This window comes from Equus quagga, chromosome 2 (genome assembly GCF_021613505.1).
Source record: "Equus quagga isolate Etosha38 chromosome 2, UCLA_HA_Equagga_1.0, whole genome shotgun sequence".
Lineage (NCBI taxonomy): Eukaryota > Metazoa > Chordata > Mammalia > Perissodactyla > Equidae > Equus > Equus quagga.
Genome location: NC_060268.1, coordinates 155,996,839 through 156,015,112, shown reverse-complemented (window position 1 = coordinate 156,015,112; position 18,274 = coordinate 155,996,839). Strand labels below are relative to the sequence as shown.

The window sequence follows — 18,274 nt, the reverse complement described above, 5'->3', positions numbered from 1 at the left end:
TAAACAACAGCTCCTGCCAACTCCAGGAGGGCTGGGACCGGCCACTTCTACTTCCTGCTGGTCAAGAGAGAAGGGAACAGCTTCCAAGAGGGGAAGCAGGATAAGTTTAAACATAGCCCAGCTCCTCAAACCCCAGGCCTCATCTATGGCTGTAGCAGCACCATGCACCTTGGGCCAAAGGGAAGACAGTATGTGTGTGTGTGTGTGGGGGGGGGGGGGGGGGGTGGCAGGTGCTCTGGTAGACCTGGTCATGTCTCTGAGAAGACATGAGCAAGGGTCAGTAAATAAGGAGGTTAGAGAAAGGCAGAGAGTTACCAAGGGCATGAGAGAGACACAAAGAGATCAAGAGAGACAAACGAAGAGGAGGGAAAGAGAGAAAGAGAGGAACAGGTCCAGAGCTGCACCTACAGAGAGAAGAAAAGAGAAAGGGATAGGCAGAGAGAGGAAGGAAAGGGAGAGAAGGATAATTTTAAAATTAAGAAAATAAAAATGGAGTAAGAAGGTTGATATGAAAGAGGGCGGGGACAGGTAGAGAGAGAGAATCAGATAAAAACCAAAGATAGAGAAGGAGGAGGAAGGGAAGGAGAAAAAGAGCTAAAGGAAAAATACTGACTGAGAAAGAGAGGAGAGAGACAAAGAGAAAGAGAGAGGCGAGACACAGACTGACAAGGCGAAGCAGCTGTGAGATGCGGATGGAGGCAGAGAACCAAGCCTCTAGGGGCTCAGGGAGAGCATAGACTGGGTAAACGACCAGGTCTTGGACCTCAGAGAGGTGGGTGGTGGGCATTTCCCGGGGCTGGAGCTGAGTTTCCCAGGTCTCCTAGGTGGGGACCAGCTTCCCCGCTTCCCTGAGCCCTCTTACCAATGGTGTGGCCAGGGGCAGTCACTCCCGTCCCAGCCCCATCCGGCGTTGGGTGGAAAGGCTGCTGAACTTTGGTCCTGATGATCCTGCAACAGCATCGCAACAGCATCACACATGACATGCCCTCTCCTGCCCCAGCCAACTCCAGCCCAGCCCTGCAGAGGAACTCTTCCAAGCGCCTCAGCTCCTTCCTCACCCCTCTGCTCCCTGCACCCCTGCCGCAAAGCATGAGCCTTCCCCGCTGTTGGCTCTGCGGATCCAGTGTAGCGCAGCTCTGGGCCCAGGCTGTCTGCATCCTGTCCTGCCGTGTGCGTTGTCTGAATTGCAGTGTGATTTTTGGTAGCAAGGATTGGGGCAGCAGAGCAAGTGGAGCACAGCATCCCTCCCCTTTCTGGGCGTGGGGACTGCCCTGGTGACTTGCTGTCCACCCTCGCCCCCTCAACCACACACATCTCCTCCTGGGAACAGGACTCCCTGGGTCTGGAGATTGTTTTGGAGCTGGCTTTCTGATTGGGACTGTATCACAGTCCTCCAGAGTTGAGGGAGGAGGCAAGATGTCCCCACTTCCTGTGCTAAAGAGAAGTAGCCAGGGAAAGCCTGGGTCACAGATGACCTTTTGTCCCCAGGATTCCAACACATCACATGGTCTCCCCTTGCCAGATGTGAGGCTCTGAACAACTTCTTGAGCCCATTTAGTGGTCTCAAACAAGTGAAAGCCCTGTCCAGCCCACTGGCCTGATGGCCTCCTTTTCTGAGGTCTCACTTGGACCACAGCTTCTTTACCAGCCTAAGTGACAAGCCTACTGTCCTCCCTGTGCACTCTTGGGGGTGGGGGCCCAGACCAAACATCCCAGGGCTGGGGGTGAGCCTGTGTGCCAGTGATCCGGAGGACCCAGGGCTCAGTGATGCAAAAGACCAGCAACCCTGCAGCCAGGACCAAGGAACACGCCCCTCCACCCACTGGTCAAATTAGGTGCCCTTGGGAGCAACTTTTCCCAGGGCGTTGCTCCTCCCGCAGAGAGACATGTGAGCCAAGTCCACCTCCACCAGCCAGGTGAGTCACAAGCCCTGACTGGACCTGAGCACTCACAAAGGCAATAGAGATAAGGCCCCTGCCTCACAGCGCTGGAAATGAAGTTGTGGGGAAGGAAGACAGCCACCCAAAGAAGCTAGGTAACCCAAGGGGCCAGGCAGGAAGTGCCAAAAGGAGGCAGAGGAGGAACCAGCCCCCTTGTAGGTGAGGGAATTAGGAAAGAAGTGACAGAGGAGGCAGAACTTGATGTAGATCTTCAAAGCAGAGTAGGGCTGAACTGATATATATATATCTATATATATCTCTCCATATATAGATATATAGATATATGGACACGTAGGAACCAGAGGCACGGAGGGTAGTGGAGAGGGCACTGGGTCGCACGGCCCTGAGTCTGACTTCTGACTGCCATTAAGCGGCTACATAGCTTTGGGCTCATCATTCTACTTCTGGCCTCAGTTTCTTCAGCTATAAAGTAAAGAGGCTGGACTACAGGATCTCTGAGGTCGCCTTCCCCAGTAAAAAGCAATATGATTCTAAGATGAACAAAGAGGCCATGGGGAGGGGGTTATAAGCAGGTGCTGGAGGAGAGTAGAAGCAGATCATGGACGCTGAGGGAGCACGCTGTGTTAGGGGTTAATGCCTGGGCCGGTCAGCCAGAAGGGTGGGGAGTGTAAGGGAGTAAGAGGAAGTCAGGCCGCAAACTCTGAAGTGATAATGATGAGAGTGATTTCCCACTTATTGAGCATCTATTATGTGCCAATATTATACGCAATTTATATTACTTACATATACTACTGTTAATTCTCACAACCTCAAAAGTAAATACTATTATCCTCATTTTGCAGACTGAAAACCAGAGCTGACAGAGGTTAAGTAGCTTACTCGAGATCACACTGCCAGTTAGAGGAGAGTTAGAATTCAGTCTCTAAAATGTGTGCTTTTTGTTGCTTTGTCATACATCTTCAACGTATAGGAACCAGGTTTAGAGAGTCTCAAGCCGTGAGTGACTTCTAAACTAGAGGGGACATGTACAAACTGATCCTGGTAAAGCAACACACACGCAGGAGGCCATCGCAGGCTGATCCCAGGAAAGAAAGGGAAGAATCTGCAAGTCATCGTCAAGGCAGGATGACCAGAATTTGGCAACTAACTGGAGTCGACCAAGGCCCTAAAATCCCAATTCCGTGTACCTGGAAGGCGGGTGGGGCTTTTTTGGTTTGTTTTTTAAAGATTTTATTTTTTTCCTTTTTCTCCCCAAAGCCCCCTGGTACATAGCTGTATATTCTTAGTTGTGGGTCCTTCTAGTTGTGGCATGTGGGATGCCGCCTCAGCATGGCCTGATGAATGGTGCCATGTTCATGCCCAGGATTCGAACCAGCGAAACCCTGGGCCGCCGAAGCGGAGAGTGTGAACTTAACCAGTCGGCCGCGGGGTCGGCCCCAGGCTGGGGGTTTGTACTACTGTCAGGAATAGGGACATGCAGCGTTTGAGGTGGTGGGTAGCATCCAGGTGGGCCTGGCCATGCACCAGCTGGCACAGCAGATATGGATTTGAGAGACTGTCAGAGAAAGGGGTGTTGATAGGGACAAGAGGTCTAAGGAGCGGATACCAGAGGACACCTACTTTCAGAGGCTGGGAAAAGAACCTGACCTTGCAGAGGAGACAGAATTGGTTGTACAGGAAATGGCAGAACCAGGACTGGGCAGTTTCACCTAAGTCGATGGAGAAGAACATTTCCAAAAGGAGAACATAATCCACAGCATCAATGGTGACATAAAAATCGAAGGGAATTGGGAATAAGAAGAGGCACAGATTTGGGAATTCTGGCGACCACCAGTGACCTTGGGAGAGTGGTCTCAACAAAGCAACCAAGGCAGGAGCCAGACAGAAAGAGGTTAGGGAGTGAGTAGGAGGAGAGGGAGGCAGTGAAAGTAGACTATTGCCTTCAAAAATTTGTAGAAAAGGAAAGAAGAGGAAAGTGTGGAAGCCAGAGGACGGAACTGGCAGCTGAGTGGAGGGAAGGCTGTTTAGGGTAGGAAAGACCTGGATTTAAGTTTGTAGGCTGAGGAGGAAGAAGCAGTGAAGAGGGAGAGACTGAAGTTGCCTGAGAGAACGTAGACGATTCCGAGAGAAAGACCAAGGAGAGAATGGAACGCAGGGCATGGGCGAGCAGTTAGCCAGAGAAGGCATGTTTGGAGACAGTCAAGAGCTTCGAAAAGGAGCTTTTACAGCTTTATCTCTCAGCAAAGCAGAAGGGAAGGTCATCTCTCAAGAGTTAGGGGGAAGGTTTGGAGCATGATCACGACGGGAAACACCAGACAGTAGCTAAGGGCAGTGTAGACTGGTCTAGACAAAAAATCTAGAAGGAGGCTGAGCAGCTCAGAGCCACTGCCCCTAATTCATTGCAGCAAAAGCTTCTGGGGTCTCACTGGGCCTGCGGGTGGCTCTGGCTTCAGGGCTGATGGGCTCTGGACTAAGGGAGCCCCAGGGCTGGGGCTGGGTGAGACGGACAACTGGATGGCCTTGCGGAGTTTCTGTCTTTGTTACCCAGAACCTCTGACCCCTGGGGCGCTGGTGCAGATTTAGCTGAGGCAGCAAGTGATGGAAAATCACTACTCCCTGACAGCAGCTTGGTGGTGCATGGGAGAGGAGCTGGGCAGGGTGTCTGCTGTGAGTTACTAATGCTCTTGGTGTCCATCAATGCCCCCCAGGCGGTGGGCACTTGCCAATCCTCAGAGCTGATCTCAGGGAATTTAAGAACCTGGATTGGGGAAACCAGATGGTCACCCATTGGCCTCCTTCCCCGGGTTCTTCTTCCTCCTCCTCCAATTCTTTTTCATTCTTGGCCCCACAAGACAGCCAGACACATCTATGGCCTCCCTGGCTGCAGGCAGGTTTGGCTTGGAAAGTCAAGTCCTGGGATATGGATCCTGGGAGGGTGCAGTCGGGAGCCTTGAAAGGCGCCCCTCTACTGGGGCCTGGGAGGTGCCATTCCCCGTTTCCATGGAAAGCTGTTCCTGCCAGGGTCCCTGCTCCCCACTTCTCTTCCCAGCACGCCTTCCTTCACAGGGATGCTCCTTCTCCTCCCGCCTTTCCTAGGACCTTCCAGGGTCCAGCACAGGCACTCCAGGCACTTGGTGTCTCCCACAAGGTTGTTGGCAGAGCAAAGGGATGAAGGGGCAGGCTCCGAGCTCAGACTGCCTCAGGCTGAGTCCCAGCTCTGTTACTTATTGCCTGGGAAACCCTTGGCAGTTTCTTATTCCCTCATCTGTAAAATGAGATAATAATACTATCTACTTCCTAGGACTGTGGTGAGGATTAAATAGGATAATCCACGTAAAATGATTAGTATGATGATTGGCTCAGTAAATGCTGCTATAACAATAACTACTGGTGTTATTATTCCTGTGGGTGACCCCTAGGCCTGGCTGCTTTCTATGTAGGGGCTGAGCCAGGTGCAGGCAGGAGGCCTCTCAGCCCAATTTGCCGCAGCCTTGTCAATGCAGCTGCTGCGGAGACCCTGGGAAGAGCGTTGAGAAGACAGGAAACAGAGCAGCAGGTGTCACAGCCTGACCCCAAAAAAGGTGCATCAGAAAGACTCTCAGGGAGACGGACTGGGGACCTCTGTCTGGGGGCCTGAGCGAGGATCCACAGTGTGAGCAGCAGCTCCTTCAGGACCTAAGAGATGCCAGGGGCCTGGGGCAGAGCTTTAGAGGGAAGGATGACAAGGCAGGTGAAGTCACTCCCTCTTTGTTAAACTCCCCGGAGGCCTCCGCCTCCCACCAAGCTGGAGAGCCAAACAGTCTCATCAGCTCTGCGAGTTAGAAGGAAAGCACGTAATGAGTCTCTATGAACAGTTTGGTAAACTCGTGAAGAAACAGAGCCGCTCTGAACATTGTAAGAAGGTGCTAGGGACATTCTTACCCTCTCCTGGTTCTACTCTCTCTCCTTCTGCCTCCTTCTCTGATTCCTCCCTCCGTGTTTCATGTTTTGTTTCATTCTCTGCCTCTCTCTGCCCTCTGTCTTTCCCTGCCCCTCTCTCCATCTCCCCTCTCTTTGTCTGTCTGTCTGTCTCCGTGCACCCTGAAGTCCCACTGTGCCTATGTGAGTTTATTGATTCCCGGGAGCTGGGGGAAAGCGGGAGGCAGGGCTGGGGTACAGGCTCAGGGATGGAAATAGAAGGCTATAAATTATTTGTGACAGGAAAGCAATAGTGGCAGAGTGCTGAGCACAAGTCCTGTGTCACTATTAGATTCCTTTTAGCCTGATGACACTGTAAAAAAGGTTAAGTGTCTGCTGGAATCGTACACCTGGGGGGCCGGGGCAGCCTGGGAGCAGAACAAGCCACTGAGAGCAGGTATATCAATTCTCCAGGCCAATAATATTCCTCTCATTGATCGCCACGCAAAGTTCAAAAATCTCATTACAGCCAGGCAGACCGGGAACTTTTTACAAATCAATAGAATGATATAATGTATGTATACTTAGTACAAATGTATCTATTCATCTATCCATCCATCCACAGTCTGCCTCAGGGTTTCCAAGTTAACCTACCCATCATATTATGTTATGTTATGTATGATATTATATTGCATTATATTATATGATAATAAATGGGGTGCAAAAACTCCCCGAGGTGAAGACAAGAAGAGGTCCTATTAGCATTGAGGTGACCTCAGACAGCTCACCTTGGATAGAGTTAGGTGGCAGCATTTCCAGGACTACGCTGCTCAGGATTTCTAGGAGCAGTGCTTCCTTAGTAGAGGCTCCTGTAATCAAAGCTATTGTCTACTAAATATTTACAGTGTGCTAGGCAATGTTCCATGCTTCAGATAGTTTACTTAATCCTCATATAACCCATTTTGCAGACAAGGCATATTATAATTTGTCCAAGGTCACCCATTCAATAAATGGCAAATCTGGGGTTTGAATTCAGGTAGGGCCCATACCCTTGACCACTAAGCTATACTGGCTCAAGGAGAGAGATACCCAAAAGCCCAGAATCCAAACTCCCGTATTCTATTTCCAGTCTCTTGTTCTGAGAAACAAAGGATAAAGGGCCCCCCTGAGCTTCAGTGTTCCCCTCCAGAAAATGGGAGTAACAACACCTGCTGGGACCAGCTGTTGCCAATATGATATATACATGGGATCCCCAAGCATGTCCCCATGAAATCCTGTCCAGCTGCCTAGAACAGACTGCCTTCTCCACGTTGGAATTACCTCCCCGTGGAGCAGCAGGCTGGCTCCAGGCCTGGTCATATCATTGGTTTGCTCAAAGGGTCTTTGTGGCAAGAAGTCAAGTAGCTACATACATGTGTCATATACATGTATAAATCAGTTTAAATCGTCCTGGGGTAGATTGGCCACTTCAGAGTCTTTGCAGGAAATATTTAATCTCTGGTATAGGGAGGAAAGTCTTTCCTGCTTTGGTAAATCAAAGGAACCCCAGGGTAGAGAATGTTTCAGACTAGCTGGCCCTACTGCCCTCTGAGTGAGACGAGTGGTGGGAGGAGCCTCTGCCAGTGACTTCAGGCTGCCTGGGTATTATACGCTGGTTCACTCCAGAAGACAAAACTATATTTGCTTCAACAAAGGATATTTTGCCCAACAAATGCAGGAAATTGCTTCCGCTCAGGCCTTTGAGAGCTGCCTACACCAAGCACATGTCTCTGGCTCAGCCCCGAGGCAAGTCAGAGCCACACAAACGGCTGGAGACTTTTCATGGCAGAACCTCCAGTGAGATATCCTAGATCATTCAGGAAAATTTTGCCTCTCCCAAAATGGTTCCTACTTCTCCCTACTCCTGAGAACTCTAAGGAACTGGAATCTCCCCACTGTACATCCAGGAACTGAAAAACTGAAATTTACTATCTCCTCCCGCTAGAAACCCAGAGGAAACAGCATCCACCCTGCCCTTCCCACTGGCAGCCTGGAAGTGCTTCACATGAACCATTTTCCTCGCTTTGCAGTTTGTGCAGAGTTTAGAGTTGTCTGCCCACACCCACGCACACGCCCTGCAGGTTTCAGTCTGGACAAGTGCCCATATGTCAGGCAGGGTTCTGTGCATGAGAACGGCCACTGATGAGGAGAAGGCCATTCTTCAGAGCTGGGGGCAGGACCTTGCATTCTGGCTGTAGCAGGATGCGGCTGGAATACACAGATTCCAAAGGTAGCAGAGCTCCTCCCAAGAGCCTCTGCCTGTTTTGATGCTTCTCAGAGGTCATAACTGAGCTCCAAGAGGGAGAGCCTATTAACAAGCCTGCAGAAGGGCGTCCTCAAACTACTGTCCTTGAACCATATGCATTAGAAACTCCCAAGGTGCTTGTTAACATGCAGATCCCTGGGGCCCACTGATGGTAGTGGGGCCCAGGTATCTTTATTTAAGCAAATTCTCCAGATTATTCTCAAACTCTCTAACATTTGAGAAGACTAGCGTAAGTCAGAGGGTGAGAAAACCATCGTTGGGAGAGTTGGGAGAAAGTCTTGGTTAAGAAGGCTCCTTGCTCATCCTCTGTCAATCCACATTTCCCCCCATCTGCTAATCCTGACTCCAACTGACACAGTAACCAAAATTCAAGAAGCTCTCAGTTCCTCTGTGGAAACTAGACTACAGGTTAAAAATAAATGTAACTTCAAAATACTTTTTGGTATATTCCAGGAGGATAGATTCCCAGTGGGTTCTTTAGATAGCAGGCATATTTTCTGCATCAATTTAGGCTTCTAAGACTGGCACTGAGGGCAATAATCCTTCCACCACGTGTCCCCGGGAGCCCAGGCCAGATACAATTTACCAGGCTAGATGGGCCATGGGGCTGGCCCAAGGGGGCAATAGTGATGGTTTATATGATGAGTGGTAAGCATATGGATTGATTTAACTTCAAGATATGCATAGGTTTAAAAATTAAGGGGCAATGTGTTTAACTAACCATTTGGAAACCAGTCTGCAGTGCATGCCAAGCCCAGAGCGTGACCAGACTAGATCCTCTCACCACCGGCCCTGCCCTCATCTGTCAGGGCTTCCAGGCTAGAGCTGGGGTCCACCAGCTGTCCACCCACGGTCCTGGCTGGGAGGCTCCCGAGGCGAGAAGACGGCCTGAGACGATGATGGTGAAGGGGTGCTGCTGTAGACTCAGCGCTGGGAGAAATCCTGTCTGCCCATCCTCCTACCTCTCCTCAGGCACGAGCACCTCCCTCTACAAGCGTAAGGAAGCCTGGGGGAAGGGCCCCCCAGCTGCAGCAGAGGTGGGGCCTGCTGGCGAGGGCCTGGCCTCCCAGCCTCTAGCCCCTCCCACCTCCCACCTAGTTACACCAGTATTCAAAACCAACCTATGGTCTCCCTCTGTCTCCTCCGGAAAGAAGGGGATGTGGCTGAACCTTACAATGGCTTCCCATTGCCTACAGGATAAATTCAAAATTCCTCAGCCTGGCCTTCAAAATCTTTCCCAATCTGGCACCACCCTGGCTTTCCGATCTATTCCTCTCTGTTCCCCTCTTCCCCTCAGGGTCTGGCGCAGAGCTAAAACCTTGTTTTCTTGCTTTCTCAGTTCACACAGAATCCTCCCCTAGACTCTGAGTTCTACCAGGGCAGATGTCTTGCCTCTTTTTCCCACCATTGTATTTCCAGCACCTGGCAACAGTACCTGCCACAATGTAAGGACTTAAAAACTATTTGGTGAGGGACCGGCCCGGTGGTGCAGTGGTTAAGTTCACACATTCTGCTTCCATTCACCGGATGGAATCCTCAGAGTGAACCTATGCACCCCCTGTCAAGCCATGCTGTGGCAGACGTCCCCCATATAAAGTAGAGGAAGATGGGCATGAATATTAACTCAGGGCTGATCTTCCTTAGCAAAAAAGAGGAGGATCATCGAGAACATTAGCTCAGGGCTAATCTTCCTCAAAAACACCCCAAATAAACCCTACTTATTGAATAACAAATGAGTGTTATTATTAGTAATAATAATAACATAATTGTAAGGGCCATAGTGAACTAATATATTTTTGCTATGTGCCAAGCACTGTGCTAAGCACTTTACATGGGTTAATTTATTTCTCACAACTTCTTATGAAGATTTTTATCCCTTTTCTACAGATGTGGAACTGAGGCTCAGAGAAGTTAAGTAACTTGCCCAACGTTGCACAGCTGTTAAGTAGCAGAGCCAGGATTTAAAACTGGGAGCTTGACTCCAGAACCCATGCTGCTAATCACTGGATAGAAAAGTCAGTCGTATTCAAGAACAGGTGGTCTAATCTATGAGAAACTGGGCCTGAATAGAAGAGCTGCATATAATAATAGTAAAAGTAATAATTATTAATTATTTCATATTCACTATGAGACAGGTATTGTAACAAGTGCATTTTCTCATTCAAATCCCAACTACGACTCTGTCAAATAGGCATGTTCTCTGTTTTACCAAGGAGACCCCAGAGAGGCTAAGCAACCTGCCCAAAGTCACATGCTTAATAGCACTGGAGCCAGACTTTGGGTCCAGGCCTGTGACTCCAATGTCTTGTAGGCTTAATCATATTACCTCTTCTGGAAATTTCTATATTAATAGTTCTTTGTGTTTCTTATGTATTTGGGCAGGAACAAATTTTTCCTTCAGTCTTTTCACATCCATGATCTGGACAACTGAGCAAATGTATATGCACACAACGAGCAGAGATTGCCTGTGGCTCTGACTCAAACCGCTGCCCCTTTTCTGTGCACGTGCCACAGTTGTATTTGATAAGCATCATGTCTGTGTTACAAATGAATCTCAATTTTAGGTTAAGTGGCTATGGTTTCAGTGTATTTTATATGCATTTTTAGGTTTGGGGGTTAGATTTTCCAAATTCCCTATATCTATCTATCTATCCATTCATCCATCCATCCATCCATCTACCTATCCATCTATTTATCTATCTATCCATCCATCTATCATCCATCCATCTATCTGTCTATCCATCCATCTATCATCTATCCATCCATCTATCTATCTATCCATCCATCCATCCATCCATCTATTTATCTATCATCTATCTATCTATCTATCTATCTATCTATCTATCTATCCATCCATCCATCTATCTGTCTATCCATCCATCTATCTATGCATCCATCCATCCATCCATCTATCTATCTAGTTTCCAAATCTTGCACATGATTCTGTGGTGATACTGCATACAGATGTGTTTCTCCATTTCTGTTTCTAGAAACTATTCCTACAATTAGCATATCTTTATATTCATGTCTGCTCTAATGCATTGATCCAAGATTTATAAGACTGGATAGATTTATCAAAACCTACTTCATGAATCTCTGCCCAGTTATGCCTATTTCTGTCAAATATGTAAGCCACAGTCATACATGACTCCACACTCATCGCTGTTCCTTTTCAGGATATTTGAGATGCTCACATCACAACTGTGTTTTTATATTGGTCTGTGCACCAGTATTGATGCGCATAAATGTGCATTTGTATACCTGTGTATCTTTCTGTCTATGGCCAGGGTGGGGTGGTGGTGGGGGGGACGTGGAAATGAGAGAATTATTAAATGCCAAGTAGATGTACAATAAATTCCATTGATTTTATAAACTCCAACTTGTCTTCAGTCTCCTTCCATTCTTTATCCTGGGGGCATTGCAACAAAAACCTATTTTAAATACCTTTACTTCCCCCCCCCTTCCCCAAAAAAGTGTCAATATTTTATTTGGATTTTTAACTTCGCTCCATAACAGTTGTTTGACCTCCTGACTCGTGCGAGTCACATAAATTCTGGGACTTTATTCAGGAGCCATGTTCCTGCTATTGAATAAGCAATTTGGGAGGGTGAATTAATGACTTGTGCTGTTGCTGGAAAGTCCCTGAAGAAATATTAAAATTGCTTGCAGACTGAATCGATACTCAGTGAACACCCAGCAAGAGGGCTTCGGCTCTGGAGCGGCCGCAGAAGGCAGGGCTTGGTGGAGGAAGGGGAATTCCTGCTCCCAGCTTGGCGAGCCCCTTTCCAGCCCAGCCCCACCTTTCTCTCCATCCCTGGAGCTCTGTCATTTTCAGTAACGGCAAAGTCTTATTAAACCCCAACCAGGAGAGAGCTGATTTGTCCTGTCTCAGGAAGCAGGCTCAGGGGACAGTTTACTCTCTTACTAGCAACGAGTGCCCGGAGGCCCTATTGGAGGTGATGGTCTGGACACATCCACCTGCTGGAGAACCAGGATGGTGCTGCTGCTTCCTTGCAGGCTGCGCTGTGCTTGGGGATCAGGGAGGCTGCAGCTGTGACCATTTCCTGCTGGGCATGCAGAGGGCTGGGTGTTGTACTGCTGGCTCCATCTCTGTGTGTGTCGGACAGGTGTTTACCACCACTCAGGTGGCCACATGATCTCAGCCTTTGTGTATGGGTGTGCCTGTGGGATGGAGAGTTTGAATTGTGTTGGGTGTTACTGTGTATCGCATTGTGCAAGGCATTCCAGGCAGCTGGCTTACAGTTTGTTACTCAGTGTTTGGTAGCATTGTATCGAGGTGACTGCACTTGGTGTAACACCGAGTTGGAGGAATTTGAGTATTGTTTGCTGGCAATGTCTGTGTTTCTGCTTTGAGTTATTGTGTTCGTTGATCATATCAGCATCTTTTTTTTCATAATGTATGTCTCAGAGATTAGGTTAATGGGTGTCTCCTTGGTGATGTGGGCTGAGTAATGATGCTAGATCTGGGTGGTGGTGTATGATTCGGTAATTGCTTTCTCCGTGTGGTTGTGGGTGAGAGGGCCCATCCTTTAGCTTTTTCAGCTACTCTGGCTTGGTCATTTGCACTGCTTCTTTCTAGAAGGAAGATTTTAGAGACACAGGACAAATTTCTTGTTGATGACCAAATGCACAGTTCTATTTGTCTTGGAAGCCAACTGCCCCTGCTTGACAAAACAGTTCTGACCTCACCACACTGACACAGGTCCTGTTGCTACCCTCCCTACATCTGCCTAATTTGGAGAGTTAAGCCCTAGGCCAAACCCTATGCCTGTGGGGAGTCTAGATCACTGATAGAGCTAGAGGAGGTTGGACGGGAGTAAACTCCCCAATTCCAATGGGAATAACAACGTGAACTCTAATTCCAAGAATCCCCAGTTTGTTCTACGCTGTCGGTCTGGCCATCTGCATCTTCCTCCTTCCCAGTATCCCCAGACCCTGTGGCTCAGCACTCACTGGGCCGCACACACACACACCATGGAAGAGCAGAGGAACACGTGCTAGACATGACTTTCTACTGGGGTGCAGGGTCTTGGTTCTGAGCTTGTAAGTAAATGTATGAACACATCGCTGGCCATGAGACTGCAAAATATACAGAGCTCCCCAAGAGGGGGTGCACGCCTGCACTTCCTTTGATCAAAAGTTGATGTGAGGTATGGACTAGTGGATAAGCACATGAGTGTTAGAGCCAGTACTGCCTGGGTTCAAATCCTAGTTCGGCTACTTAGCCTGTGACCCGAGCAAGTTACTTAACTTCTCTGTACTCCACTTACCTCATCTAGAAACAATCCTATAAAGCCCTATGGGGTTGTTTATGAGGCTTAAATCAATTAACACATGCAACATGCTTATAACAGTTCCTACTGCAGCAAGCACTTGTTAGCCATATTATTATTATGAATATATAAGGCTTACCAAGTAAAGCAGCCAAAAGATTGGTCTATTCATGCACACAAACATGTCCACATAAGTGCTGATGTACATAAAATCCTGTGATAAATCAAGGGGTGTGTGTGTGTGATTTAAGCAGAGAAGTGCAAAAACTACAGTCAGGTAGGGGCAATCAGATGGGGACAGGGGTTAGTTCTCTTCTTGACCTTCTGGTCCATTTGGACAATGGCAGAGGCTGGGCTTGACAGAGTTCACCACTGTCCACCTCCATACAGAGGGCTGCATCCAGCCCCGTGGTGATGAATAGGCAGAAAGGAAAATGGTGGCCCTTACACATTTTACACTTATTAAAAAATTTTAAGCATGATTAAGATCTCAGGATTCAAATTTGGCTCATTTAAAATATTTATTTTCTAATTTAAAAAGTCAGGACCTTTATCAGCTAATAGGTGTAAATGAAGAATAGTGGAATCTAGGTGTTAAATTTAGGGACTAAGGAAGGGTTAAGAAAGGAATCAGATAAGGGAAGGTCAAGGCATTTGGGTGTAGATCTTATGGAAGTCCCTTGAGCTGAACTTGGTGACCTAACTAAGTCGAAGCGGTGGGGAGAACTTGGGCCTCAGTCTCACCCCATGGGCTTTCCTATTAAAGATGGGGAGCCAGGACACATCATCGTGAATATGGGAGACTGGTTTTCGTCTCCACTCTTGTTGGGCACAGAGGAAGTAGGAGAATTTGCGGTTGTCCAGTTACTTTAAGCCATAGCATTGAATACATTAAGCCCAAAGTAAATTTTTTCTCCTAAATTTTTTTCTTAAAATCTTTTATTCTAGGGGCCGGCCCAGTGGCTCAGCAGTTAAGTGTGCACGTTCTGCTTCAGCGGCCTGGGGTTCGCCGGTTTGGATCCCGGGTGCGGACATGGCATCACTTGGCAGGCCATGCTGTGGTAGGCGCCCGACATATAAAGTAGAGAAAGATGGGCACGGATGTTAGCTCTGGGCCAGTCTTTCTCAGCAAAAAAGAGGATTGGCAGCAGTTAGCTCAGGGCTAGTCTTCCTCAAAGAAACACAAACAACAACAACAACAAAAAATCTTTTATCCTTTACAATGGAAGTAACTGCAATGATCATCAACCTCCCAAAATTCCCTGGTCTATCCAGATATGTGAGACAGTAGCAGACAGATTTGGTTTGAATTTGTCAAATATTTGCTCGCTTCTTCCTCTCGTCTTTCTTCATCCTTTGTCTTATCTCCATTTTCTCTCCTCTCTTCCCCTCTCTTCCTGTTTTCCTCTCCCTTCTCTCCCCTCTATGACATTAAAGAATCAGAGAACCCTTCAAACTCATTGAATAAGGATTTTTTCCATCACTGTTTCATTTTATCTTTAAAAAAACTACAAAATGCAAAGCACCGCAACCCATGAAAACGCTGTGAATCCCAGAGAACGACAACCTTCAAGTCTTCGAGCAACAGCGGGCTTATTCCAGAGAAGAAGGTGCAGCCACATGAAGTTCACACACACACACACCCCTATACACACACACAGACACACGCAGAGACTGGGCTCTCAAAGTGGACAAAGGGGGCAATTATCTGACTAATTCTGTTCAATGGTCAGATAACTGAGTCATAGAGGGGTTTTTTCCTGGATATACACAAACCAGGCTCCCTTCCTAAATCTAGCTGGGCTCATAGTGGACCATAATTCTCACAGGCAGTCATGATACATAATTCTGTTCACACAATATCCTTTTGGCTCCTCCAGCTTTTTTATTTAAAAGAGTTCAATGTTTATGCACACACAAGCCAGAACTCACACACACTGACATGGATACATAACCAGATATATACACTTGATGATTACTATTACTATAATAATAACCAACATTTGTGGAGCTCTTGATATCTGCTAGGTGCAGTTCTAAGCAAGTTCATGTGGATTAATTCATATAACCCTCATGTGAACCTATGAGAGAGATCATCCCCACATTAGATGAGTGAAGAAACCGAGGTCCAGAGAGTAGATGACATTTACCCATAACCACACAGTCACTGAGGAGGGAAGCTAGATTCAAACTCTGGCAAACCATTAATATAGGTTTATGTGAACTGTCTGGCACATGGCAGGTACTTAGCAAAGGTTTTCTGAATGGATGAATGAAAGAATAAACGAATGAAAGACCATATCTACTAAGAACCCTGAGATTCTCCTTTAAGATGGCCAAGTGGCTTCCCTAACAGAACTGGGCCTAACCAACAGCTTAAGCTTATTTGGACAAAGAGATTTTTCCTCCCACCAACTTTCAGGGGAAAGTGTCCATCAGCTGTGTTTGTTCAGATCCTAAATGCTCTAAGTATCAGCTCTCCACTTGACTTTTGGGCCGAGCTCAGCCTCCCTTCAAACCAGAAATGAGATTCAAATGCCTCAAAGATGCTTTCTAACCACAACACTTTATTTCCAGACTATTTTCCTCTGAAAATAGGTGTTTCTCAATGAAATGATAATGGGTGTGGATGCCGTGCCTGGATAAAAACTAAGAGATTCAATCAATTATGTGAATGTCTTTAAATTGCCAGATATTTGGCGTCACATCGACAACCTTTATAGATGATTGACTAAAGGTTTTGGTTTTCATCCAGATGTTTGGGAGTTGCCAGAGTCATTAACCTGTCTGTCAGCAAGCGCTCCTGCATTTCCAAGAGACATAAGCGAACACTACAGAGGAAAAGAAGAACCCACAAGAAAACAGACTAAAGAGGGCAGGGGTGGCAGTTATTTGACAAAACTGGTCAAGCAGACTCCATTCTGGGAATGGGTGGCTACCTTGGAGAGCCATTGGAACGCAGACCCAGCTCACAAGAGACTCGCTTGCTCGAAAACCTTTAAAAAACCTTACGAGACTGTATCCTTGACTGCCTAGAGAACTCTGCTGGATCAGATCCCTGCACGGTGGAGCTGAGGGATCAGCCCCAGTGTCTGGCACAGAGAGCCCACGTTGTGGCCAATCCACCCTCTTCACGCTGACATGGCTCCGGATGCCTGCATGCCTGTGCGCCTGGTATCTCTACGTAGCGTCAGTCCAAGCTGTAGATTTTGCAAAGCTTGGCATAAATCTGGCTTGTGACTTTGTACTTGTACCCCTATTTGTGATTTAGTGCTCTGCCTTTTGTCATCTCTCCTACCTCCATTTTCTTTCCCTCTCTACTTTTTAATGCTATTTACAACTTCCTTATCCACAGAGCAGCACAGCGATCTTTCAGTGCCTTTACTGACATACCCAAATGATTTTTCTTACCCAGGTTTTCTCTCCACTCGACTTAATTTATGTTTTGGTAAAGAGGAACTTTAGATTGTTCCATTCAATAGTATTTAGGGTTACCACTTTTATCAAAGGCATCATGACACTAAAAGACTCCCCGCAAGGGATATTTGTTTATTCTTATGAGTGACCAGCTCTCCCTACGTGCGAGAAGGCTGTGTGCGTGCAGGCGTGCATGCACGGCGTCCTCGGTTTGTGCCTCTATGCTCCACTGCCCTGTGTCAATGCCGCTTGGCACTGGCAGGAAGAGCCAGTAAAACCAAGATGTGGACAGCAGCTGACCCTCAAACTGCTGGAGATAAATCCAGGCCCTGAGCCCTCCCTGCTGATGACCGCTCGGTTCTTTTAGGAGAAGGCCCATATATGCCTGGCAGGGCTGCTTCCTCCAAATCCTCCCTCCCACACACACCCTTCATCCCAGAGCTGCAGAGGAGGCTTGCGATGGCATTATTCATAAGAAAGGTTTGGGGGCTTTTCTCCTAGAGGTGTGAGTTGGAGGAGGAAGGTGGGAAACCAGGACAATGCTTCCCCCTATTTCTGGATCATCTGTTGCCTTTTTCTCCTTCTCTTTCATTCTTTCCACACTTTCTCCTCATTCTAACTCTATTTGACCTTGAACTCTGGCCTCTCCCTCCACACCAGAATGTGTCCCAAGGGGGACAGCACCTCCAAAGAAGCAGTTACCTGGCCTGACAGTCCTGGAGACCAGTAGCCAGAGGGGCCAGCCCATCACTCCACTCCTGGAAATAAATCCCATTGTATTTGCATTTTAATTTTCCACATAAACAAAGGCCCAGAGTACTCGCTTGGGCAGCATCACTGGATGAATTTAATTAGAAATGAAAAGTTTATAGGGCCCTCTTTAATGCGATTAATGCTCAGTTAACATTTATCACATTCGTATGCTAGAATCGCCTTTTCTCAGCAGCCACTGGCCATGAAATGAATTTCTCTCAACTTTTTTTTGTACCCACCCTGGGAGGTCAGCTCCTAAGGAGGCTGCACTGGCCTCCCGCCTGTCTCCCTGGGGACAGGAATTACCTAGTTGAAGCCAAGTTAAGGGAAAGGGGGGGGGGGGGGGGGGAAAGGGGGGAGGTGTTGGGGGGGGGAGGGGGGGGGAGGGGGCGTAAGAGTGGGGGTGAACCTGACTTCTAGGAGGAGCTGGACCTGAACCAGGGCTGTACCCCCTGCAGAGAGCTGAGTGCTCAGCCCAACAGACTGGCTAAAAGGCTTCGGAGCCTCTTTTCTGATGAAAGAAGAACCCCCTTCCCAACACACCCACTCAGTGCATTTCTGTGGCCAAAAACAGGCTTTAGCTGGGGCTGGTCGGTGTCAGTCACATGTGGCTCTCACTTCTCTTCTCCCGTCTTCAGCCATCTTTCTTCTACTTTCTCTTCCTCTCTCATCGGGGCTCTGTTGGACTGTCCCTCCCAGGCCCATGG

General features: G+C 47.8%; 1 protein-coding gene across 1 annotated transcript in view; it reads right to left on the bottom strand.

The window, feature by feature from the left end:
• The window catches only part of PAX2 (paired box 2), an 87,312-nt gene that overhangs the window by 44,387 nt on the left and 24,651 nt on the right, over positions 1 to 18,274 (bottom strand). Inside the window, 1 exon segment of the mRNA XM_046654923.1 lies at positions 863 to 948. Within this exon segment, the coding sequence (XP_046510879.1) occupies positions 863 to 948 (86 nt within the window).